General features: G+C 50.2%; 1 protein-coding gene across 1 annotated transcript in view; it reads right to left on the bottom strand.

Moving 5' to 3' along the window:
- SH3PXD2B (SH3 and PX domains 2B) overlaps positions 1-24843 on the bottom strand; it is a gene marked incomplete at its 5' end in the record, with an annotated part of 71286 nt that overhangs the window by 46217 nt on the left and 226 nt on the right. Inside the window, one exon of the mRNA XM_084295097.1 lies at positions 12451-12531. Coding sequence (XP_084151223.1) covers positions 12451-12531 — 81 coding nt within the window. The remainder of the gene's footprint in view (positions 1-12450; positions 12532-24843) is intronic.

Below are 24843 nucleotides of genomic sequence, written 5' to 3'. Positions count from 1 at the left end.
CAACCACCAAAACCATCGCCTGAGCTGTCCCGGCAGCAGCGGTCGCAGGGAAGACTGCAGAGACAGTTTGCATTCACCCACATCCTGCTCTGGGATGCTAGCGGGGAGATTTGCCTGGAAGACCATGAGGTCATGAGACCGGGTTTCTGCTGTGGAAATGGAAACACCGGTGGAGAAATACCAACAAATTTGCCCGATTGTGTGTGTTGAGCAGCTGAGGTACAGCAAGGGGGTGGTAGCTGAGGCCAAAGGCTCCAGGCAGGTCTCGTTGCACATCGAATCTCGTGCTTCTCGTGCTTCACACCAAGATGTAACCTCCAGTCAAACATTTCAGCAACCAGCCGCCCAGCAGAGGCTCGACGTGCGTGCCACCCCACTCCAGGCCACGTGCTTGCCAAAACCTCTGGATGACTTCTCACTAGCTTCTTCCCCAAATAGCTCACGATCCAATTTCTCTTCAACCCCTCCCTTCTCAAAAATCTGCCCCCACTCCAGCACACGAAGAAAAGCAGACTGGTGTGCATTCCTTCCATGAAATTAATGTAAAGTTTTAAATCTGCGGCAGGCCCGAACGTGACGAGACAAAGGAGGCGGCACTCGAGCTACAGGCAGCACCGCAAAAGCTGTAGTCCCACCACTCGGGAGAGCATTGCTGGTCAGAAACAGGAGCCTCATGACCTTCCTCTTGCATCAGGCTTCTTCCTAACCAGCTATTTTCCCTGCTGTTCCTTCTCTAAACACATACCCCATTTTCCAGCTGAGCAAGCACAGTCAGCAGAATGGCCTGTGTGGAGGTTTTTTTCCCCTCCACGCAAGGGAAGATTTCATCCTGCTCAGGTTCACGGGGGTGCCTGTCACCAGCAGCTCCGTAGGAACCAGGACCATTACACAAGTGGGACAGAAACACGAGATAAGGCAAACCTTTGAGGTCTGTCTGCCCCCAGACAGGGTTTCCATATAAAACACATATGCCTTCTTAGCATGACCTTGCTCCTTTCCTCCCTCTCCTCTTTCCGCCAGCAGCATCTCTCCGGGGAGCATCCGAGCACCAGGCTGGGTGGCCAGGAGCACCACAAGCTGCCCTTGTATTCCTCTGTTTACAGAAAGGGTGGGATTTAGAGGTGCCAAGTTCAGCAGTGCCCAAAGCCTGAGCACGGCAGGAAGCCTCCACAGCCAGCGCACACACATGCACTCTGGGGCTTCAGAGCTCTACTGAGTCCAGGCAGCCCTTGCCAGAGGACTGGAGCTCGCCAAGAAACTCTGCTTATTGCAAATCCAGAGCGCTGCTGTTAAAGGATATCTGATGGGGGAGACCGGCCTCACAGCTTACCGGGGAGTTAATGCACTTACCAGGGCAGCAATGTGCAACAAAGCTGGGATCTCGGGGAGCCTTTAGGAATGCACACAGCCAGATGCATTGCCTCTGCAGGGGGACAAGGAGAGCACCCTCCTGACCTGGGATGCTCATTATTTCCCCAGACACCAAAGCCAGCGAGCACAAAGCCCCGCAGCAGGCAAAGAGCAGCCCGCAGAGCAGCCCCGATGCTTTCTGCTCATGAGAATGCAGATTTCAAACACACGAAATCAACCCAAACCACAAAGCTGGAACCGCATCTGCTTTTTTAGGACCCAGCAGGGATAGGGGGAGAGAGAGCAATGCCAAGAACTGTAAGCATAACTAAACCCCTAAGGAGCATGAACCCGTAACGGCACCCAAACCCTGGGGGACGTTAGAGCCCTTCTCTAAGCACAGTCTTACCACAGAGATATTAAAAGAGATAGCCTGAAAAGCCTCTGGCCAAATGCACGGGCTGATTAAAAAAAACAACAACAACAGGGTATTGGGGCTTAAAGAAGGCACCTGTTGGCAGGTGGAAAGCAGCCACCTCCAATGCAGAAACGTTGTAGCTTCCCAGGACATCCCAGCAGGACTTTTCTTTTTCCTGGAGGCAACCAGAGAGGGAGAGGAGAGGAGCTGGAAAATGCTGCCTTACCACAAGGAGAGATCAGCAGATGGGGATCCATTTCAATTAACATTTCATTTTCAATGGTAAAACCTAGCCACGATGATAAGAAGGAATTTACATGTTAAGTGACTCATCAATAAGAAAGTTCTTTTTAAAAATTAATAATTAATAGCAAGAATTACTGATGGTAATTATTAATTTTTAAATTTAAAATGTTTTACATGTACCGAACTGAGTTTCTTTGTTTGCTAAAGTTTAGGCACTAGCTTTCCTCCCAGCGCAGGACAAGGAAACGCGATCATTTTGCAGAGCTGCCTGGCTTCCCAGCCTGCTTGGCACGCTGCATGGCCCAACACAAAGGCTTCTTCAGGGGCTGTTCCAGCAGTCATTCTCATCATGTACGCATGCTGTTAAAAAATACAGGATTGCAACTTTCTGTTTGATGAGATTGGGCGAGAACTCCTAGATTTTGCGTCTCCACCATGGGTGCTGGTAGTTTCTATCACCCAGTTTTTCCTGGGACAGGAGAGCGGTGGTGCCTGATACCAGCAGCCGCTCTGCAGACACAGTTTTTCAATGAGGCAGGCAGACCCACAACCTAAGCTTTATGGAAAGTAGTATTTCCCTTGTTTTTCAGCAATATCTTTCCCTAGAAAAGCTCCCAGAAGAATGTCAGCTGCGCTCTGTGAGGCTGAAAACCCCCCAGACACCAGTTCAGGTGACCCTGCGGTGCCCGAGACAAGCTGTCCAGATACCTGAGAGCGCAGTTGCACAATACAGCTGAAACAAATGGATTTCTGCCTGCAGCAAGACGCAGGGATGGGTCCCACCTCCACCTTCCTCTTCCTCATTCCTGGCCCTCCAGGAGCCACCCTGAGCCCACAGGAATGTTCCTCCACCTCCAAGTGATGCTGCACTGCTAACAGGGATCTGTTGGCCTTCAGGAGCATCGCCTCTCTGTCACAAAGCTACTCTTCGAGGGAGGCATTTCCCAAAGTCTGCTATGACAAAATAAGCAGCTATCTTCTCTCTTTCCAGCAAGGTTAAGTACCTGACCATCACTGACTGTAAATGAACAGCAAGCTCTGCTTGCAGAGAAAACAGGAGCACAAGGACTTCTTGCACGTATCAGAATACGCCCCATTTGGCTAAGTTAAGATGGTACCAACACCGGATGAAAAAAAGATAAAAGAAATTCGAATACTAACTATTTCTTGCCCAGACATTAAACATTCTATCAAAGACAGTATTAAAACAATAATTTCACCAACTTTAATTGCATCTACCAAGCCTAATCTCTAAGATCTAATTTCCACACTGCCAGGTAAAGACAGCCACAACCATCATTTGTTATTCGTTCACTGCTCATTGACTCACCACCATTGCCAAGGCCTCAAGATGTGGTTCCAATAAGGCAGAAAGTATTTTAGGATCAGGGAGGTGAAACTCAGACAGGGAAAACGTTGGCTCTCCTCATGCAGACAGCTCACGAGAGAACATTTTTCACATAGCTTATCACCGACAGCGCAATCCTAGATAACATCAGACGACGGGAAGATGAGCAGAAGGGGCGTGATGCACAGCAGTACCCTCAAGCCCCAGCTGCTGGCAGGAAAAAATGAGGAGCGGCCACAGAGGGGATGTGCAGGCTGCTGGAGCCCTTCAGCATCCACCCGCTGGCACCACGGCATGTTTTCCCCTCTCCACTTTCTGGTTAATGAGGTCCCCCCTTCCTGCTGCCGGCCAGCTGGAAGGCATGAATCACAGAGGAAGGGCAGATCCTGCACACCCATCCTTCTCTCCTAATCCATCCAGCAGAGCAGCCTGGCTGGCACACACCTGCCTTCCTCTTTGCTCCCAGCTCCGGCAGGATGAGCGTTGCATACCCAGGAAAAGTCTGAGCTGGGTCCCAAAGATGGGGACAAGGAGCCAGACAAGCCTCAGGGCAGAATGCGTACTGGAGAAGGAAAAAAAAAAGGCAAAGGAAATAAAAGGAGAGGAGCATCACTTCTTGGATGGAGCTAAAAGTGCCGGAAAGGGAGAGCAAGTAGTTAAATCTGTCCCTTCTCCCCAGGCCCACTGGGATCCCGTGGGGATCATACCAGAGGTCCACACCTCGTTTTGCTGTGGGACTCTCAGAGCGCTGGGTCCTTTACTGAAAGCACTTTCAGCCACCAGAGCAGGGTCAGGATTTCCAGCACCGTGTTAGACCTGGGAAAGCCTGATGCAACTGAACAGAAGGCACAGAAAAGAGGTGAGAAATGAGAATGATGCAAAACCCGCCACCCCTTCACCTTTATCACCTCCCTCTGCGAGGACAGGAAAAGCCCAGACCATTGCTCTTCACCTCTCCTTGTTCTTGTTTCCATCTCCCACTTGCCATAAAGACGCAGGGATGCTCCCATTTCCTAGATGCCCACGCTGTGTGCGTGGTGCTTGCTACAGTCAGTACTACATCATACACATTTAGCCATGTGGATGGTTCCTAGCCATTTCACAAAAAAATTCAGTGCTTCTGACTCCTTTGTACTGACCTACTCTCAGCCCTCAGTTCCTCCCAAGCACCATCAGTCAGTGCTTTCTTATCAAACGATAAGCTTCGACCCAGGGCTGAGACAAAGAGGGGTGTGGGTCATCTCCTCGTGTTACAAGACAACTTCTAAACGCTGCGTTACTGAGATCTGCACCAAACAAAGCCATGCTGTATTTCCAGAAGGAGAGCTTAGCTTAGTCCCAAGGAGCCTGAGCTGCTTTAACCACCCCGTGCATCCCCCTGCAGGGGTGACACAGCACAGTTCCCCCCCGGATCACAGATGTCCACGGGAGAGGCTACCAGGGGTGCCAAAAAGGCCGAATGAAGGTGCACCATGGGGACACCATGGCAGATCCAGGAGCAAAATAGAAGGGTCAAGGCTGGCCATCAGCTTGGAGCCCATCAAAAACCATCCAGAATTGCTACCAGTAAGCTGCTCGAGGAAGGTTTCAGCTACAAGAATCAAACCTGCCGAGGACGCCTGCTTGCCCCAGGTGTGCGCTGGTCCTGGGGACTTTCATCCAACGCCATCCTTCTGGGAGGACTGGCTGCAGCGTCCCAGGGGCAGGCATGGCTTTCAACAGCTCAGAGCCCTGCTTGGCTGCCAGGTAAAGAATTTAGCAGCTAGTCAGAGTGCCAGCGAGAGCCAATTATAACTCAACTGACCTGCCTTGGCGCTAACACGCACGGGAATGTGCTGGCTGCCGGCTGCCAAATGCTGGAAAGCTATAAATGGGAGACGTTTGGAGAGAAAAGGATTAAGGAGCCAGCTTTTAACCAGGCTGAAGCGCATGGGACTGTACGTATTCTTTATGGAGGGAGAGAGAATGAGTAAGATCTTTGATGTAGTACTGGAAAAATACAGGCTCTTTCTTCTACAGAGACAGCAGTAGTCCTTACTTAATGGAAAGTGTTTCTTCTTTTCTCAAGTTAGATTACGAAAATTCACCTTTTCTATGCTTCTGCATGTTGCTTAAGCTCGCTATTCTCGGTAAAGTCTGGACACAGAGGAACAAAGGAAAAAGCCTTGCCCGTGCTTTGTAGCAGGAACCTCACCATAGGAAGTTGTGGGTTTTTTCTTGTATTTGGTCACGCAAGTGCCTGTCTTTCATGATCCAGCTGTCTAAGGGAGAGATCCTGTTGATTTATATTTGTGGCTGGGTGCAGTCATTTCACACACAAATGTGCAGAATTTTGCTGAACTCCACAAACCCGGGAAAAAAGAAATTCCCAAAGTGTTGAAATAAGATCCCTGTTATGAAATAGCACTCAAAAGCGCCCTGTTTACAGTCCCTGGACACAAAAAGACATCCATCTTCCTAAGCAGCAGAGTGACCGAGCTGCCTTAGGGCCTTTCCTCCATCAAAGAGGCCGTCAGAAACGCCACCTCCAGCCCAGGACAGGCATGAAATACAAGCGGCAAAGTATGCTGTGTTTCCACCTTGTGCTGATGGGGACAAATTGCTTTGCATTCCTGCCCCTGGCTTTCTACGTCTGGAGAATGAAGATAACGCTCACTGCCCTGCTGAGAGCCGCAGCCCCCGGCACAGCGCAGGAGGAGGAGGAGGAGGAAGAGGAGCAGAAGTAGAGGAAGACCAGCATGGGGCTCGTCGGGTCCGCACCCTGTGCCAGCATGTCTCGCAGCAGGGAAGCAATGCACCAGGCTCATTTTAATTTTTCAAGAGGCCAGCAGCCTGAAACAAGCTGACAAGAACAATTCTCCTCTGTGTGCCAGCCAGCGTCTTCTGAGCCCATTTTAACATAACCTTTTATTTTAAAATGGGCTGAATTACTCAGATACTGACTTTCCCTCGCTGCTACACGTGCGTGGCAGGGGAAGAACCCCCTCCAGAATGGCTCATCTGTCTTTCACGTAGAGACAACACGCACACACCACTGCCTTTTGCCAATTTTCTCATAAAAAGTAGGCACCACTTCAGCAGTCTGAGCTGTGTGTTGTTTTTTTTTTTTTCCCCTCTTACACACAAAGCTGTTGGCCTGAGGGATGCAGGACTCTCTCCAAGATGACATAGCTCCAGGTGGGTCAAGGCTGAAAGTTTCCAGCTAAGAACCTGAAGGATTTGTTAAACATATGGACAGACCAGAGGACTGGGAAACACACTCGATGTGCACACAGCGGTTGAGAAAGCCAGAGCCATTTTTAAGTGTGCTTAAAATTCTCATTTTGTCTGTCTCTGAACCATGCAGCAAGCACATTTACTGCAGACTATGTCACGTCTCCTTCCCTGGGCTCACAATTAAACCTTTGTGCAGAGAAGCAGCCACATGGCATCACCCTCTCTTCCTACAGCCTTCAGCTGGGTGGAAGACTAGGAGAAAAGTTACTGAGCAGAAAAATCACAGGTTAACCTGAGCCCAGGGAGTGCACCCCTGTACTGCAATTTGAAGTTGAAGGGCTTGCAGCTGCCTGCCAGAGGAGATACTCCTGCTTTGGTGGCAAGAAGGCAAGCCATGGTGTAAATGTCAAATGCTTGGTACCTCCATCACAGCTCGTTTCCTAATGGATCAGATCCATTCCTGACTGCAGAGACATCAGTTTTGCTATCCCCAGTGCAAAACTCAACAGGACCAAAAAGAGCCAGGGTGGCTGCAGCTGAAAGGCAAAATAAGCAGAGAGCACAGCACAGGGCCCTAGATGAGCAGGAAAGATGTTAAAGGGTCGAGTTTGGGTGTAAGGACACATCACGGGCATGGCAAGACAACCGTGGCTCTTGGTCACATGAGGACTTGAAACAACTACCACCGTGGCTGATGAGCTCATAATTACAAAGTGTGGAAAAAATGTTTATTTTTGGGGGGTTTCCATAAAAAAAAAAAAAAAATGCAAGCCAGTATCTGTTCTCTAACCAGTACCGTCTCTCCAGACAATGGTTTTAAGAGGAGCCTTCCAAAAGGCTTGCTAAACTCCTCCCAAGCAGTGCCTGACACGACCCAAAGGAGTGCTGCAGTCACGGTCAGCTCCTCACCTGCAGGCAGTGCTGGGAGCGTCTCTGGGGCACACAAAATCCCGATCCTTGATCTTTGTCTCCCACAGAGACAGCCCTTCACGTATCTGATCATCAGCTTATGTGCCAGCAAAAAATTTCCAGCATACCTGCCAGCCTCAATTAGCGTCCAGAACACAACTGGCATCCTTGCGAGCATCAATCTTATTGCCTTTATTTCTTAGGAACAGCATCCATCTGCTCCCAATAGCTCACATCTGGCACGCCACGAGTTATGAAAGAGCCCCAATCCTGTATGAAGGAAATTATTCCTCCAGCCAAGAGGCTCATGCAGAACCGAGTTTAGTATTTGTCGTTACAAATTTACTACAAATCACACAGTTAGTTACCTGGGGGTTCAGATTTCAGAACTGCAACTTCCTGTAGGGGTTGATTTTGATTTTTGTTTTGTTTTTCTCCGTCACACGTTGATATTATGTAAATTGCTGTGTGATGGAAAACATCACACAGCAGTGGAGAAATACTGAGAAATACGGAGAATACGGAGAAAAACAAGGACTGGGAGTAGGAAGCTTAGTATAGAGATCTACATACACAGAGCAGCAAAAATGCTCTGGAGCATTAACCCAGTGCCCTGATTTCCTCCTGCAGTGAACAGCACATAGGAGGAGGGAGGTGTTAGCCCGTTCAAGCACTCCCTTCCCAATTTCATCGCCTGGCACAGTACGCCAAGCCTTCTCGTGATAACCCCAGAGCAGGTCCTGCATACTTCCCAACACATGAAATACAACATTTGTATTTCCAAACAGCTGTGAGGTGAGGAAGCAGCCTCTGCCTCGTGCTGGGCACATGCTAGTTAAAGTCCAGAACGAATGTTGGTCACTGGTCCCTGTATGGGAGCTGACCTGTGCAACCAAGGGATGGCCTACGCTGCAGCCAAAAGGAGGAAAGCAAGTAATTAGGCAGAAATAGGTCTTGTCCTGCTTAAAGAAAAGCAGGGTGGTGCTTGGGAAGGCCGCTGCAGCCGTTATCTCTAGAGGGAATAGCAGAGGGTGGCAGCACCCAGCACTGCCCGAGGCCACAGGGTGACTCACTGCACTAATTAGCCAGGGCTGCAAACTAAGATCCTTACTGGTGAGATATTAACTTATTTTATTACCGCAAATCCATTGCTGCTTCTTTCTTTTATCCTACAACGTTACACACCGGTAACACTGAATTTCCATAGTTTTTCCATCATCATAGACCTGGCAAGCCTCAGAAGTGGCAAACAGGACCTCTCCTGCAGGGCTCAGCACCTCTTGGCCCAAACAAAGTAGGGGCTCCTCTCATCTGCACAAACCAGTGCAGGAGACAGTGACTGAGGGGTCTTTGTGAGAAAGGTAACTTGCCCCAGCCAGTAAAGATGCTTGATACACAGCTAGGAAAGCACCAGGGTCCCCAGGGAGCTTACAACCTCTAGCAGCTTCCAACAAGAGAACTCAAAGCCTTAAACAAAACACTGATTATTTGGGGATTTTCAGGATGAATTTCACCATAGCTTTTCTCTTGCAACACAGGCCAGTATTTATACACCCGCATTTGTGCCAAACTAGGACTTTTGCACAGAGGAGCCAGTCTCTCAGTATCGATGACAGCCAAAGGAAAGAGCTGTAGAAGTTCACGGTATTCAAACAAAATCTTGAACGCTCCCGAGGTGGTAACAGCACATACTGCAGGCAATACTGTGATGAGCAAGGTGGTTTTTGACCATCAATGTGCTTTTCTGGTGGAAAGACAACTCCTGGAGAGGCGATAGAGATGGGGGCACAGAGCAGTGGGCGTTGAGCACATCGGGGCCAGAGGGAGCATTATTTCAGTAAGGGGGACGCAGCCACTCTGTGCACGTCTGTGTGCAGAGGCAGGGAACAGCACCAGGTTCACTGCAGGCTTCACCCCAGTTCAGCTGATCTGGCAGTTCCTGTTTCAAGCACTGTTCCAGTGTAGCTGGGGAGGGAAGGACCCCAAATGGCCCCTTTGCCCTCTGACCGCAGTGGGAGCAGGACAGCCAGCGAGGCTGTCAGTAGTAGGAGTGCGTGTGTTTGACTTGGCCCTACTCCTAAAATAATTGTTTGGCCACAATGGAAGGTGACAAACGATTCAGCTGCAACCCCAATGGGAAATACCAGGAGAAAATCCCCAGCCACTCACACAACTGTGCTGGGACTGCTCTGAAACACCAGCATCACTTAACCCTCTGGTCCCACTGCCTTCACTGACCCCCCAAGAACATCATCTCCCCTCTCCTGCTTGGATCAAACGCCTTCCTCGTCCCGCTGCCTGGCCTTAGCAGGAGGCTCATTGACAGCAGAGGAGGGTGCACCAACCTTCACCCAAACGTGGCCAGAGCTGCTGTTGAAAAAACAAAATCCCGCTCAGCTTCTGGCAGGAGTGCGCAAAGTGCAGCCAGAATCGCTGGGCACACAGATATCAAATTAACAAATATCTCTCCCTAAACATGCATGCACTGAGATTGCTCAGAGCTGTGAGTATGAGCAAGTCTGGATGGATTTTCACTGGATAATCCAAAAGACAGTTTATTGACACAGGGATCACCTGTGGCTCCAGTTTCCAATCCTTCCTCTAATGCATCAAAAAGATCATCAGAATTGGACACATGAAAACTATTTTTCCCCTCTTACTATGTTTTCAGAAGCAGCCGAAACCTTTTAGCCAATTACTTTTTTTTTTTTTTTTTTTTTTTAATAGCCAGCAGCGTGAATAATTTCCAGCATGGAAAATTTCTGCCTAAAGAGCTAAAATTGGCATAGAATCATAAAACAGTCATATAATAAAGGCCTCCAGCAACTGCAACAGTCACTGCTACCAAGCCTACCTAGAGCATTTTTTTCCACTGTGCTAAGAGGATCTGTTTCACTCCTCTCCTTTCAATCCAATTTCCACTGTACTGCACCACAAGTTTAAAATAAGGACACCAGGAAGCATGTGCGATAACAGGGAAGGAAGGGAAAAACCACAATTTCATTCATTCTTTCAACAGAGCCAAAAAGGAGTGGTTATTTTTTTTTTCTTCTTCAAGAAAATGCTGATGGGAACAGGGAAGGGGGATGTGCTTGGTTTGAACTTTTGCATCTGTACCACGATACTGTAAAGCAACCCTTCCTCCAGAGGTGCCCCAGGGCATTTTGCAGACTTGTGCTTGCAGCACAGCCAGATTGGGTCTGTCTCCATGCAGCCTCTGGTGACGACGACTTCCATCTAGGAGCACGTAGAGCTCAAGCCAAGATGCAAGGGGAAGAAGAGAGGATGGACAGTCACAACATCCTTGTGTTTCTTTCCCCATGAGCAGCAAGGCAGGCCACACAACGACAAGGACACAGCCCTCCACAGCTGGAGGGAGGCACTGCTTTGGCAGACACACACCACCTTGTTTGCCCCTCTTGCAGCAAACGTCCTAAGCTTGGCTCCAACCTTGGAGCACCAGCGAAGAAGATGAGATGCTGCGGAGAAGGAAGAGCTGAGCTCCATTTCCTTCCAGCCCTGGCGGCAGCCCAACAGCTGTTCCCTGTTTATTTACTTTCATATTTCCTTGGTTACACAAGCAGCTGCTCACTGCTTAACCCCTGCCTGCTCCAGCAGGGCCCACGCTGTGCTGCCCACCTTGCCTTGCCCCGGCACGATGCTGCGGGTCAGGGGGAGGGCTGCTGAGGTCCTGAATGGAGCTGGGCTCTCAAAAGGGCTCAAAACACGGACATCCTCATGTGCAGGGCTCTGCAGAAGGTGCCTCGTTGGGCAGGGCACAGGGCATGTCTCCCCCGAGCCCACCTGCACACCCACGCCGACAAAGGCTTTTCAAGTTGACCCGAAGCAAACTGACCAGCTGGACCTGCTAAAGCCATCTGGCTTCCCCCGAGCTTACTTTGCTATGCGGGCCCAGATGCGCTGTAATTTTAGTAGCCTATTTGTGTCGGGATGCATCCAATCCCCAGCCGTTTACAGGGAGGCATCCTCATTCCTGGGCAAGCACAACACCCATTGAGACAAAGCACGAAGCTGCACACAGCTTCACATGAGCAGGGTGCTGGAGGGTGCCCAGCTCCTCTCCCCATCCCACACGCGGGCCAGGAGGGATGTGCCAGCGAGTTTTCTGGCAGGTCCATAGATCACTTCGTGCATTTTCCTTTCTCATCTGTACAGAGCCTGTTCCAGCAGCTCAGTTTGCGTTTTGGCTCATAAAGCTCAGCCAGACCCCTTGGCTCATCTCCACAGTACAAGGAGGGGGTGGAAAACACCCTTTGCCTGCTCGCCCAGAACACCGGCTCCGGTTTGCTGCAGCCCAGCCTGTCCCAATTGCCTTTCCAGCCTCCTCCCTCCATTCTTCCTTCATCTTCCTCCCAGCTGCCTCCTCTACCCCACACCAAGAGGTAATTGCTAAAGCAGTGCACCTCACTAGGTAATGGCAGATCCCGATCGCTTGCTCCCTGAAATGCCAACCTGCGGCCCAGGGGCCATGGGAACTGGTGCTTCTCAGCAACACCCCATTTTGGTGTGCCAGCAGTTGGGAAAGGCATGGGATTAGCTCCACAGGAGTGGAATTTGGGGCAAACTGTAACACACACACAATAAAAAATGACTCACCACCACCTGCACAAATTCCAGCAGTGGGAATTCAAACATACCTACGTCCCCCCTGTAGCCCAGGGAGCGAGAGATGAAACTAAGACTGGGACATGCAGAAGCCCCATGGTTTCAACGCTGAGTCATGAGAGGCACCGGAGCTACAAGTGCAGCTTTTGAGGATGCTTTGTTCTTGCTTTTTCAAGGATGTCCAGCACTGCACTTAAGTTTCCTCAAATCTAAACATTTTCTGGTACATTACAAAAGGAATGCTTGCCCCTAGCATAAAACATAAACCATTCTTTGCAATTTAGCATGTCTTTCAATCCTCTGAAGTCCAAAACCTAAGAACTGGAGAAATGCTTACCTGCAGGTCAAAGAACTTGCTGTACCGTCGGTAGATGACTTCTGTGGACCCATTGGACCAGGTGACTTTGATAATGTACACCTGTAGGGAACAGAAGAAGAAATCAGATATGAGTGACAGAACAACCCACGGCACAATCCAATGGCTGCTAAACAGCTGGGCATCAACCAGGGAGCTGCACAGAACACTTCAAGCAGCACTTAAAGTAGTTTCAGCAATACTAGAAAATAAGCTTGAATTATTAAGCTCCATGCTACAACTTAGCTGTCTACAAAACGCTTATTCATAATCATGAATTGAGACAGCACCCTATTGCTAACTACAGGTATACAACAAATGTGAAAAGGTGCTTCTATGTAAACATATAGTTAGCCTCTCCAGACAGACATGTGAGGAGTTAATAACAATGCCCTGGTGATCCCACCTATGGCTGCAGTGTTGTTTGAGCCCCTGATCTCAAACCTGCTATGCACTCCCCAAGGCCAGTCTGCACCCCAGAACGGGGCTTGCGAGGAGAACTCAAACCCTGTGCCATTCAAAACTCTGTCTGTTTTCCATAAGCAGCTTTGCTGTCACCTTAAGGTTTTGTTTTCTGAGGCTTGCTGAGGTGCAGGTTGCCCTCCTGTTACATAAAATGCTACACAACTAATCCTAGCATTTCTAGGTTATTCACAGATCATGTGGCCAGGCTTTTACTGCTGATGAATGAGAAGGGGAATAAAAAAAAAAAAAAAAAAGGAAGAAAATACCCCAGCTTTATTATTCTTCCATGAAAGACAACAAGCAAATAACAGAATTGGGAAATTACTTATTTAATGTCCTTGCTTGTTGTTCACAGAAACCAGAGATGACCCTTGATGAGATGCCAGCATAACTCTCAAGTGTTGCAAACCTCATCCTTTGCTAATTGATAGCAGATTGGGTAAGCAGAACGAGGATATGTATGTTAATTTTTCTTCTTACTATCATTTTCCACATATTTCCACCAGAAATTCCAGCATTAACCCACTGAGGCAGGAACAAACTATTCAGAAGACCAGGTGAACAGACCCGGTAGAGACTTCAGTCTCACACAATGAAGAGTGAAGGCCTTTAGGATGGTGATGTTCTGGTATTTAAAACCCAGTCCCTTAACAGTTTCACAACGTTTCCCACAGAGACACATTTTTCCAGATGCTGGAACAAGACCAACATCCCAGCCCAATATCCAAACTCAAATACCAGGAGACTTAAATGGCTAGCACAACAGCAAACTGTTTGAGCTAACCAAACCTACTTGAATACTGTAGTAAAGCTCTTATTGAAAGACCATTCTGCTTCCCAAAGGGCTGACGCTGCACGAGCTACCAAGGTGAGGGGACTCCTAAGGAACCATAATCTCTTCCCACTGCAACCCCTTACAAACTATGATGGAAAAGGAGACAGTGAGATGAAGCACGTGCTCACTGCTAAAATAAAGAAATTCAGCAGTTTCAAGCCAGCAGTTCAATGACCACTTGTCCTAAGCCAGATGCTCAGCTCAAACACAGCTGCTGCTGCTTTTCCTGCCTCGCAGCGAGATGGCTGGGAACCACCACCACCACCTTCTCCCAGGCAAATTCAGAATCACCCGGCTCACCTCCTGTGCCTTATTCAGCTAACCACAATCCTCTCCTTTCACTCACAAAATATTTTTTTTGAACTGAAGGACCTGCACTTTCTGTACCCTAACTCAAGGAAGACAGAGGACTCCTGCAGTACAGCATTTGCAGCAGCTGTGAGTATCTGGATATACAATGATATGTTACAAGAGGTGCCCTGACAACACACTTAGTTACCACCAAACATGGCTTGACAAGTGTTTTCAAGTGGATCAGGCCAATACCTGTTTAAGTACATGTTCCTAGACCTCAACAGGTAAGAGACAACTTGGCTGACCTCAGTTTGCAATGAGAACAGGTTGAGTTGCATGACGTGGCCTCAAATTCCTGAGAGCATCTGTATAGGTACCACCACTTCATTACACAAAGAAGTCACCCAGCCCAGCTGAACTCGAGGCTTGCACCTACTGCTTACACTTCATGGATCATACCATCAGCAAGCCAAGCGTTAACTTCATGCTAAGCAAGCATCCAAGCTGCCTTTACCCTCACCCCAGGACTTGCGGGCAGGCCAGCATGAGCTCATTTTGGTTGGAAGCTCAGCTGATATCCCAGCTTTCTTACCAGTCCGCAGCACTTCATGGGGTTATATCACTGCTGGCTGCCTGCCTAGAGAACGCCTTCCACTGGGGCAGGAGGAAGAGCCAACTTTTCTTCATTGTTTATTCCTATTCTGCCTTTATTTGGAGTCAACAGTTTATTAGACTGGGATTTTAATCAGGATGTGGATTTGCTCAAGCCAGAATGAATCCAGCGCTCTGAAGGGTAATAAAGCCATGAGATTTGAGGGCATACTATGCTTTATTATACCCTTTGTAACTGAGGGAAGGAGACCTTCTCCCAGCTGATGAGCTCACTCCTGTATTGCTGGAAGGCAGATCTCCCTGGGGTCAGGATAATGGTTTTGTGCTCATCCCATTTAAATAGCCGACAGGTCTCTGGGGATATCTCCTCATCTATCTGTGAAAAAAACTGAAGAGATAGGAAACCCCGCAGAACAGGGAGATCCTCAACAGCCATAAAAATACTGTCTTCATGAAGCTGATTCCCTCTCTACTTGTGAGCATCCCTCATCCTTGACTCCAGTGGCCCCATCCCACTAAGGTACTCTAGGCCAAAAATGCCACAGCTCTTTGATAATTCCCCCCTGAGGGATGAAAAACGAGATGCCAGAAAGCAAAACTCAGGTGTTCATTAATTAACAAGGAAGCTGCAGATTTTGGAAGGGATAAATAGTACAGTTGGCCACTCTATGATGTTTTCACAGCCCCAGCAAACTCGGTTTCACCCTGGTAATCACAGGGACCGCACCAAGCAGCTTGCTCCTGCAGAGGCTGCTCCGAGGAGGAGCTTTATCCAAGCCTGGCTGTGTGGGTGAGGGCATGTGAAAACTTATTTCACGGGCTTTCTCCAGCTTCAAGCGAGCACTGCTGGAAGGGGGAAGCCACAGCCCAGGCCCCACAGCTCCTGGAGAGGTGGGGAGGGCCCAGCAGATGGCAGGGAGGCAGCAGGCGGCCGGGTCCAGGAGGGGGCTGCAGCCCCATCACATGGGCCGGGCCCATGGCCAAAACCAACAGGCAAAGCTATCTAAATATTTACAGGCCTGCCCGGGCCAGCGGTGGTTTCTGCATGGTGGAGGGGATCTAGCTGACTCTGTGAAAACCGATGGCTGCCCTCCCTCTGGAAAGGAAACCTCACTCTCCTTACACTGAGGGCCCCCACCCCTTGCCCTGCTCCAAACCACGCTGCCACATGTCTATCACATCAAACCAGGCTCGATGGCTGAAGGCACCCTAGGCTACAGTGAGCTTTGGGACAGGCAGTAATCACCAGGACTGAAACCTCTCCAGCTCAACTGCTGCCATAGGTCATCACAGCACAGCTGAAACTCACGCCCCTGCTTCCGAAATTGCTGAAATGCAATTCACACTGTTTGTCCTGCTAGTGCACAGTACAGAGGAGGGGTACAAAGTTTTCGGTGTTACTCATGTGTCACATCCTGGAAAACCTGAGCACGAGGTCTTCCCCACAAGCCTGAGCTTCAGGGCAGGGGGAGCACTCTACCAGGAGATGCCATCACAGGTGGCCACCACCAAAACAAGGGAACAAGGTCTCCCCCGTGCCTCCACGGGGCTCCCTGTGGATGGTGTGGAGACCAGAGGCCACCAGGACACGTTAGAGGTGCAGGTGGGGCTTGTTCAGCGCTGGTGGGGAGGAACACTTCACAGTAATGCAAAGAACACCATGTGCTCCCGTCCCTTGGAGGGATGGAGTGGAACAAATCCTTCACAGAAAATGGAAACCAACAGATGCGGAAGGCTGAACTCTGACAGACGCAGCAGTGTTTTGGCTCCCTAGACTTCCTGCAAAGCTCTACATTACAAGCAATTGGCCGTATACCAACTGTTTAAAAATTACTGATCAAGGAGTTTACCATCAGGCCTCCAATCTTGCAAGATTCTCCTTGGTCATGTTCGAAACCAAGTACCCTAAACGGGAATATAAAGGTGGAAAATTTAAAAATAAAAAATAAAAATGTAGCTTTCCCAGTCCATCATCTTTATTCACCAGCTTGGTCCCTGCTGTCTCTCCTATGGCTTGGTGTGCCGTGCAGCCCTCCCGCTGCTCCAGCGTTCCTGGAGACACAGTTCAGAGGGAGACCGAGCCAGTGGAAAGTGGGACTGAAACCCTTCGTACTGGAACTGTCAGAAGTGACAGGTTGCTAAAAGCAATGCAAATGGCACCTGGCCAACCGTAACAGAGCTGTCAACAAAAGCTGCCAGTCAGCCATCGTGGCAGCAAGGGCTCTGGCAACCACGGGGGAAACGTGCTGGCAGCTGGAGAATGCTTCCCTGGCTCCATGAGGGAGACCTGTGCTCCCCAGGGAGTGGGCTGGGACATCCCTCCAGGAAGGAGGGCCATAAGAGCCAGCATGGCAGGCACCAAGTGGAGCCCAGATGCTGGGCACTGCCTGGAGAGGCCATGCAAGAGAGCTCATGTGCAAACCCACAGCTGTCAGAGGCCCAATGGCTGGGAACTAGGAGAAAGGGGAGGAGAAGCCGCTGCAAATTATCTGAAAGGCAACCCAGAGATTTTTATTTTTTTCTCCTTTTAAATAAATGGGGCAGCATGCCTGAGCCCTGGGAGCTGCCAGACCTAGCAGTGCTCTTCCTGAGACTGATAAGAGCCTCAGTGCTGCAGATAACAGCGGCTTCTGGTGACTTCCACAGCAAAAAGTGGCTGAGGACTCTAAAGGCTTTCACAGGCCCTCAGTTTTACGCTTCTCAGGAGGCATGTTGTCACATAAAATCATGGCTACAGAGCATGGATGGTTCAATGGGCTGACTTGAAGCAACGAGATTAAGAACAGATATAAAAAAATAAAAATAGTTCCCCATTCTTGAAACACAAGGCCATATGACCTTCTAGAATAATCATGTCTGGACTCCCTACGTAAACACACTAAGGACATGCACAGAGCACAACCAGGAATCCGCCTGGACTGCTCGAATGTGGGGAAGAAGGCAGACCGCAGCTGCAGGAAAACCCAGAGCTGCGGCTGCAGCCTCCCTCCTCCCACAGCTTCTCCAACGAGACTTGGAAAACATCCCGGCTGTGGGGGTACATGTACTGCTTCGGGGAGAGGGCAGGCGCTGTGAGCTCTCTGAGGGCACCCCAGTCCCCAAGGAGGCTGCAAGCCCATCCAACGCAGCTCAGCCCCATGCTGACACATCAGCTTGAGCCCAAGGGCAGAGCACCCACACCCACACAGCACTGCCAGCCAAAATCCTTTCTGCAGGCCCCCCCAGCACACTGCCACAGGCTGGCTGGCAACAGCCCCCGCTGAGCTCCCATGTCTCTGAAACAACCCCATGCCCACAGGGAAGGCAGGAGTGTGTGAGAAGAGGGAACATGACTGCAAGGGATTCTCCTCCTGCTCACGTGGCAGGAGAAAGCCCTCTCTGGCAGCAGGCAGGGTGTGAAGCTGGAGTCTCAGCCACTGAGGGATCTGGGGCAGCATCCTGCTGGCTCCCCTGCTTACTCCAAGGCTCTCCAGGTTCAATGCCAGCCAGATGTACACGAAGAGCAGCAGATGAGAAAGCACTGTTGCTGTCACCTACAAAGGCACTTCCACAGGGGTCCAAGAACACCCATCACTGCCCACCCGTCACTGACAAGCATCAGTGTGTGTCCACAAAGGTTCAGCAGAGCTCCGAGGGCACAGTCAGACATAACAGCCTCCAGCAGACAGAGCTGTCTGCAGAGCTGTTTCAAATGGGTTTGAGTCTGTGTGGTCCTGGGCCCAGAGAGACTATGTACAATAAACCTCTCTGTGGAAAACTCCACAGATTTAAAGCATCTTTCGCCAGCAGAGGGGAAAAAGCATCAGTCTCTTTATTCCACATGCCCTCTCCCACACCCCGAGACACAGGGAAACAATGAAAGAGCCTGGGGAGCCGACAGCCCCAGCCGCGAGAAAGGAGCACCGAGAAATTCAAAGGGGCAGAGAAACCAAAGCAGCTGAGGGAACGAACCAAAACAGAGCAGGGTTTAATATAGAAAAGGGAGTGGGAAATTGTAAGAGGAAAAGAGAAAAAAAAAAAAAAAGAGGGAGGTGGCTGGAAACAAAGAAAGTTCTTGGCGGCGAGCTGCTGTGCTTGGCCCTTCTCCATCAGCCTTCTCTGCAGCAGGAGCGCAGGGCTGCCGAGGGGAGCAGGGGCTCTGGTGCTGCACGACACCGTAACTTGGAGCAAGAGGGACAACAAGCCCCAGCTCCATCCTCAGAGACCATGCCAGCCCTGCTCTGAGGACAGGAAAAGCCAGGAGAAGGGCCATGCTGTTTCAGATGGCACTCAGAATGCCACAGAGAAGCAACAGATGTGGGACATTTTGGATGCTGCTGTCATTTCTCTAGTTTAGCAGAGGAAGGGGGAAGAAACAGCAAGACAGATTGCAGGGAGGAGGTAACGGGGATGCAGGTGGCACAAGGACAGGAACATCCTCACCATCACATCAAATAACCAAAGCCCATGTGCCCAGGAGCTGCTCAACTACTAGCCAACCACATCCCCCAGCTCTGACTCAACCCTTCCACTGTACCGTCCTTACAGCTCCCGTGAGCAACAGACCATCCTGTCCTGCTGTTGCAAAGCTGTGCACAAGTGTGTGGTCATGCAGGTCACAGGGATCCCAAGGACAAACCCACCAAGCCTTGCTCAACTACGGCGCAGGCTCCTCTCACCAAACATACACACCGGCTTGTTTGCCCTGACTCATGCTGAAGGTCAAACATATGGATGCTTCTGTTTCCTATTTCCCACTGCTACGTGAAAGGGCCGGAAAACAGCTATACCCTCCAAAGCAAAACTGTGAGGGACCAAGGTCACCAGACCCCTGAGCAGGCAGCGCAATGGCCCTGACACTGAAGTTCACTGCTGAGACTGCATACGAGCACCAGCTTTCCAGTCTGCAGGCAGAGCCTCAGCAGATGCTTGCCAAGCAGGATTTGGTCCTTCCACTGACCTGTGACATTCAAGATTTTCACCAGCATTAGGTAATGCAAATAGGGAAGAAAAACAAAGGAGAGTTTGCATTTGGTTCTTGGTTTCACCCACAAAGCCAAAAGTGCTCCCTGAAGCCTCAACTCTCTTGAGAAGCAAGAAGTGGGAAGGATGAACAATCAGATCTCTAACACTGCACAACAGACACAAGGACAGACCCAAATTTCACCCCATATACAGCTCCAGACACCCAGTCTTTGGCCTGCCACAAGCAGGAGAGCATCAGGCAGCTGACAGGAAACAGGACAAGATGCAGCAGAACCACAGGACACAGCAGCAAAACCATGCTGAGGCTGCTAAGAGCCCTCAAACTCTCAGGGCCAAAGGCCAGATGCTCAGAAACTCTTTGCAGCAGCAGACTTCAGCATCACTGTTCCAGCCTTGCTTTATATGGTCTAGTTTCACTTTTCCCCCTTTAACTCCTCGCTTAGTTAACAGCCGCTGGATGGATTTCACTCTATTCATTTTAACCTTCTGCTTCCTCTGTCTCAGTGCACCCAGCTCCTCCGGTTCCCCACAGGACATTCCAGCCATGCCGGGAGCACGGTCACCCTCCGCAAAGAGCATCACACTGGGGAAGAGTCATCCCCCAACGTCCTTTTTAAGCCAAACAACCGGTGTGAATCACAACAGAAAAAATAAAGCAGCTGTACGTGGTGACTTGGGGCCAGGTCTCCTCAGATCTCTCTTCCAATGGACCACGTCAGGACCGGGCAACTCTGACACAAGCCATGGGATAAGTTGTTCAGAAGGCATCTCCTGCTCTATACATATAAGGCACTGAGGAACGACTCAATCTGTAGATCAGCAGCCTTCTTTCTCTTGCCAGTGGAGCATTCTTCTCTGAATACTGAATAATCAATTCCAGATAAGCAATAGGGTTGGGCTGCGTGATGAATTAAACCACAAATAGTCTCATGACTATAAGGCACAGGAGCAGAGAAGATACCTAGTAACACTTTACAAATTCACAATTAAAAATAACAACACGTTAATTTTTTGAATGTGGTTTTAATCAAACTTGTTTTAAAATACCTATAGACTCTATAACCTAGACACCGAATTCCAACACCCACAGTTAATTACTTTTACAAGGCAGCTGCAGATACAAATGAGGCAGTTAAATATGCATGGATATCCACCTCGTTTAAAGTTTGCAATCTTGTTAACTGAGCTTGTAAAATAAATGTATGCTGTACACTTTGTTTAAATTTTCCTGTTTCAAAGTGATATTTGCGTGCATTGAGGCTGGGAAAGGAAGTCCCTGCAAGAGCATAGTCCAGATTTCCCAATAACCTCGAAAAAACATACAGCATGCTGCTCTTTTTTTTCCCCTGTCAGACGTATATATAATTTTGTTCTGTGCTGTTGAGCAAACATTTAAAACTATACGAGTTGTGGAAGTATTCTTAGTGGACAGAACCATAGGAATGAAGGTGCAGTTCAATGGCATGGTTATTAACACAGAACAAAACACACAAGCTGCAGCTGTATTACAAAGAAAGCTCCTAAAGCTTCCTTAAGGGCAAGAAAACAGCTAAGATCTACATTTAGTAAGCAAAAGCTGTATTTTTGAGACTTCTACTAGGAATAACAAACACAACACTATAAAAAGATCCCGCATGAAGTCCTTTAAAGGAAAATTTAGTCTGTTTCAACTACGGTTTTGTTTTGGGTCTTTTCTGAATAAACACCCATTTATCAGAATTTGAGACTTGGCCAGACAATAGAAATGACAGTCTGCTACTCTGTCGCCCAGAATGATTATTTTTAAACTTTGCTTTTGGATTTTGTCTTTTCAAATGAATTTAATTTGCAATACTGGCCCGGAGCCCTCGCTGCCAGTGTCCCTGAGCACTAGACCTCCAGGACATGAGCTGTAATCACTTGAAATGTGATTGCTTGGGACATGTCACTGCAGGGTGACCCTCACCCTCTGCCTGATGGGAGGGAGTCTTTCTTCTTCGCTCTGATAATGGGCTCTGATGGTCCCAAGCTCAGTTGTTCTCCTGACAGAGTCCAAGCAGCGCATCCAACAACACACACCTGCCAAAAAATCGTTTCTCCAACTGCCCTTTCCATAAAAATATTATTTTAATATATTAATAAAAAAATTTAAATATAAAAATGGCACAATTTAAAGACCAGGGTTAGGAGGTCAGGAGGGAAGGTGCAACAACAATACACTGAGAAATGGTTTCACAGCTAGTAGAGCAAACTCGAGGCTGCTATCACTTGGAGCAAGAATCTAGGTTATCCTTCCCCTCTTGGCCCTTCTGCTTGTACAATCTGAGTTGGTTTGACAAGAACAGGAGGCAGACGTGTTGGCCTCACACCATGCCAACACTACAGCAGTAAAAACCTTCCGGGAGTACAAGGGTAGCAGCGAGACAGCAGCACTGCCTCTCTCCTCCACCGGGAAAATGCACAGATAGTATTTGACCGGCAAGGTGCAGAACACTGGGCAGCATTAAATCCTGACACAGCACACATTAAAGCTAGCATTTGGGTACCCCCACCCGTCGGCATGCATCTTGTGGGGTCCTTACTCTCGTGCAGGGCAGGGCCCTGCATCAGGGAGCGATGCTCCTGGCTCTGCCTCCGTCTGAGCAACCCCTGGCCTCTCCCAGCCAGAAAAGCAGCATCAGCCAGCTGGGAACGGGCCATGAAGGGTTAGGAAAGGATGGAAACACAGAGGCCCCGTGCAGCCTCTATCCCTGGAAACTGTTACATGTGACATTTCTCGCAAGGCTGTGAAACTCGGAGGCGTTTGAGGGTGAAAGGCTGAGGCAGGGATGGAGGGTGAGCTGTGCTTATGAAGAACAGCACCAGGGAGAAATGTTCCTGCCCAGCACCAAAGTGGCATTTGATCACTTTTTGATAAGACAGGCAAATAGTACAGAAGCACCCCCTCCCCCAGTTTAGGAAATGTGTCTCCTGCTTCAAATCAGAGCTTGCAAAAGCCCAAGTTTTTGTCTCGGTTGCACAACACTCTGTATCGATTACCGAGGTGATGGGTGAACCCCGCCTGCCCGAACGGAGCTGGCCTCTTCCACCCCCACTCCACCAGAGGAATAAACAAGGACTTTGAAACACTGATTTGCTATCACTTCTCTGGGAAACTGGAATTTCACGGTTTTCTACTGTGGCCTCATGCAGCCAACACAACCGCACCTTTGTCCAGCACAAAAGAAAAGCCTCACGGATGCAGAGCGGAGGCCAGAGCCGAGCGTCACAGGTCAGCCACGGGTCGGGCAGAGCAGAGGCAACGGGAGGAAGAGCCGCAGGGCTCCCGCTGCCTCCAGGGATGGCAGAGAGCACATTTATCTCGGAGAGCAGAAGCAAAGCAAAGGTTTAGTGCACACACTTTGCGGTTGACTTCGCTTTGCTGCTTGCCAACAGATACAGTCTAAAGTGAGATGACTCAGCCGGGATTTGCTGCCTCTCCTCTGCCTCTCTTTGCAGAGGAAGGGGAGGAAAAAAAAAAAAAAAACAAAGGGGGTTGATTCCATGTAATTAACTGGCTTTGTGGATCTGCCTCTTTCCTATCGATCCTCTCTAGCAAGGCGAGCGCTCCCGTTTACTCCAGCGCTGCCGCGGGGAGGCCGCTGCCCGCCCCTCCCCGAGCTCAGCCCGCCCTGGCTCACGCGGCCGAGTTTGGGTCCAAGACAAGTACAGGGAAAGGTTAGAGGCAGAAGACTCGAGCCGCCAGTTGAGAAGGGAGCGGGCAGCCAAGCAGCCGAGCTGCACAGCTGACTGTCATGAGCTCTGTGCAGGCGCTTCTCCACCGTCTCCTCCGCACGCTTGGGATCCGGCCGCGGGAGCTGCCACCCCGCTGCACCCACCCAGCGATACGTCTTCATAAACACTGCTGTCCCCATTTCTCAGCCCGATAGGATTATTTGTGCTATGCCCAGCTCCACCCGCCTCCCCGCTGCGGAGCTGTGTGGGGACCCCGGCGGGCGAGCAGGGACGGTGCCCAAATGGGACGGTGCCCAGTCTGGGGGTTGCATTTCCCTGTAGCAGGGACTCGGATCCGGAGGGACAGCAGGAGCCCAAGGGCTGTGAGGTGCCCTCAGCCCCTGCAAAGCACAAAAAGGCCCAGAAGGGAAAAGGGAGGAGCAGCCTCAGGCAACCCCAGCACACCCGTTACGGGACCTGAGGGCGATGCAAGAGATCTGCCAAGACAAACACAAGCACACGCAACTCATCAAACCTCCTCACGTATGTGTTCCTCCGGACCTGATGCACAGCCCAGCTAGGGTGAGTAAGTCCGGGGTGGACAGAGCAGGAAAAGGGCACATCTGGAGCTGGGGCCAGGTTCGGGCAGACACTGATAAAACTACTGACAAGGCAGGAGAGGAGGTAGAGGTGATAAGGGGTTGGGGTGGTGGCCACCACATCACAGAGCTAAGGCACTTCCCTGGGTGCAAGGAGAGGATATCGGCCCTGTTTACACTCTCCTCAATCCCAGCTACAGCCAGCTTGTTCTTTCGCTTTCCTCTGACTGTTGCTGACCGCCACAAGCCAGCTGGGGGGGACCCAAAACAAACCCCTGATCTGCACAGAGCTCAGGCTGCCTGGCTCTGCTGACATGAGGCACTCTGCGTGTCCTTGTAACCCAAATGCAACACGAACAGTGTGTCACTGGGTCACCCCGGTCTAAGGCAAACGGGGCGGGGAGAACATTTTGGTCTTTGTTTTACAGTTGCTGCCAAGATTCACCCACAAGGTCTCCATGGATGCCTGGAAGCGCACCAAAGTGTAAATAACAACAACAAGAATAATAATAAAAAAAAAAAACTCGAGAAAAAGACAGCCCCGCAGCTGTTGGGAAGATGCCCTGGAGTGTGCAGGAACGTGCTCCCCAGGACAGCGGGGCAGCAGGGGTGCAGCGGGCACGGAGCCACCTCGGTGGGGGACAGCAGCACCATCCCAAACACAGGAGGATGGAACCGGGGGGTCCTTCTGCGGGGACCCCACAGCCAACAGGTTCCTGACTCCCCCCGCAAACGCTGCCCCTCACCAAGGCAGGGACACTTTCCGGGGGTGACTCCAGGGGTGCAGGCTGCCCCAGCACCCCCCTAGCCCCAGTGGCACGCCCTGGCACATCCCCACCCACATTCTCCCCCCACTTTGCCCGGGTGAGGAACGGGTCCCGGTACCGGGACAACCCCAGCAGCGCTGCCCTC

This window comes from Netta rufina (assembly GCF_964035555.1).
Source record: "Netta rufina genome assembly, chromosome: 14".
NCBI lineage: Eukaryota > Metazoa > Chordata > Aves > Anseriformes > Anatidae > Netta > Netta rufina.
This window is presented reverse-complemented; position numbering and strand designations above follow the sequence as displayed.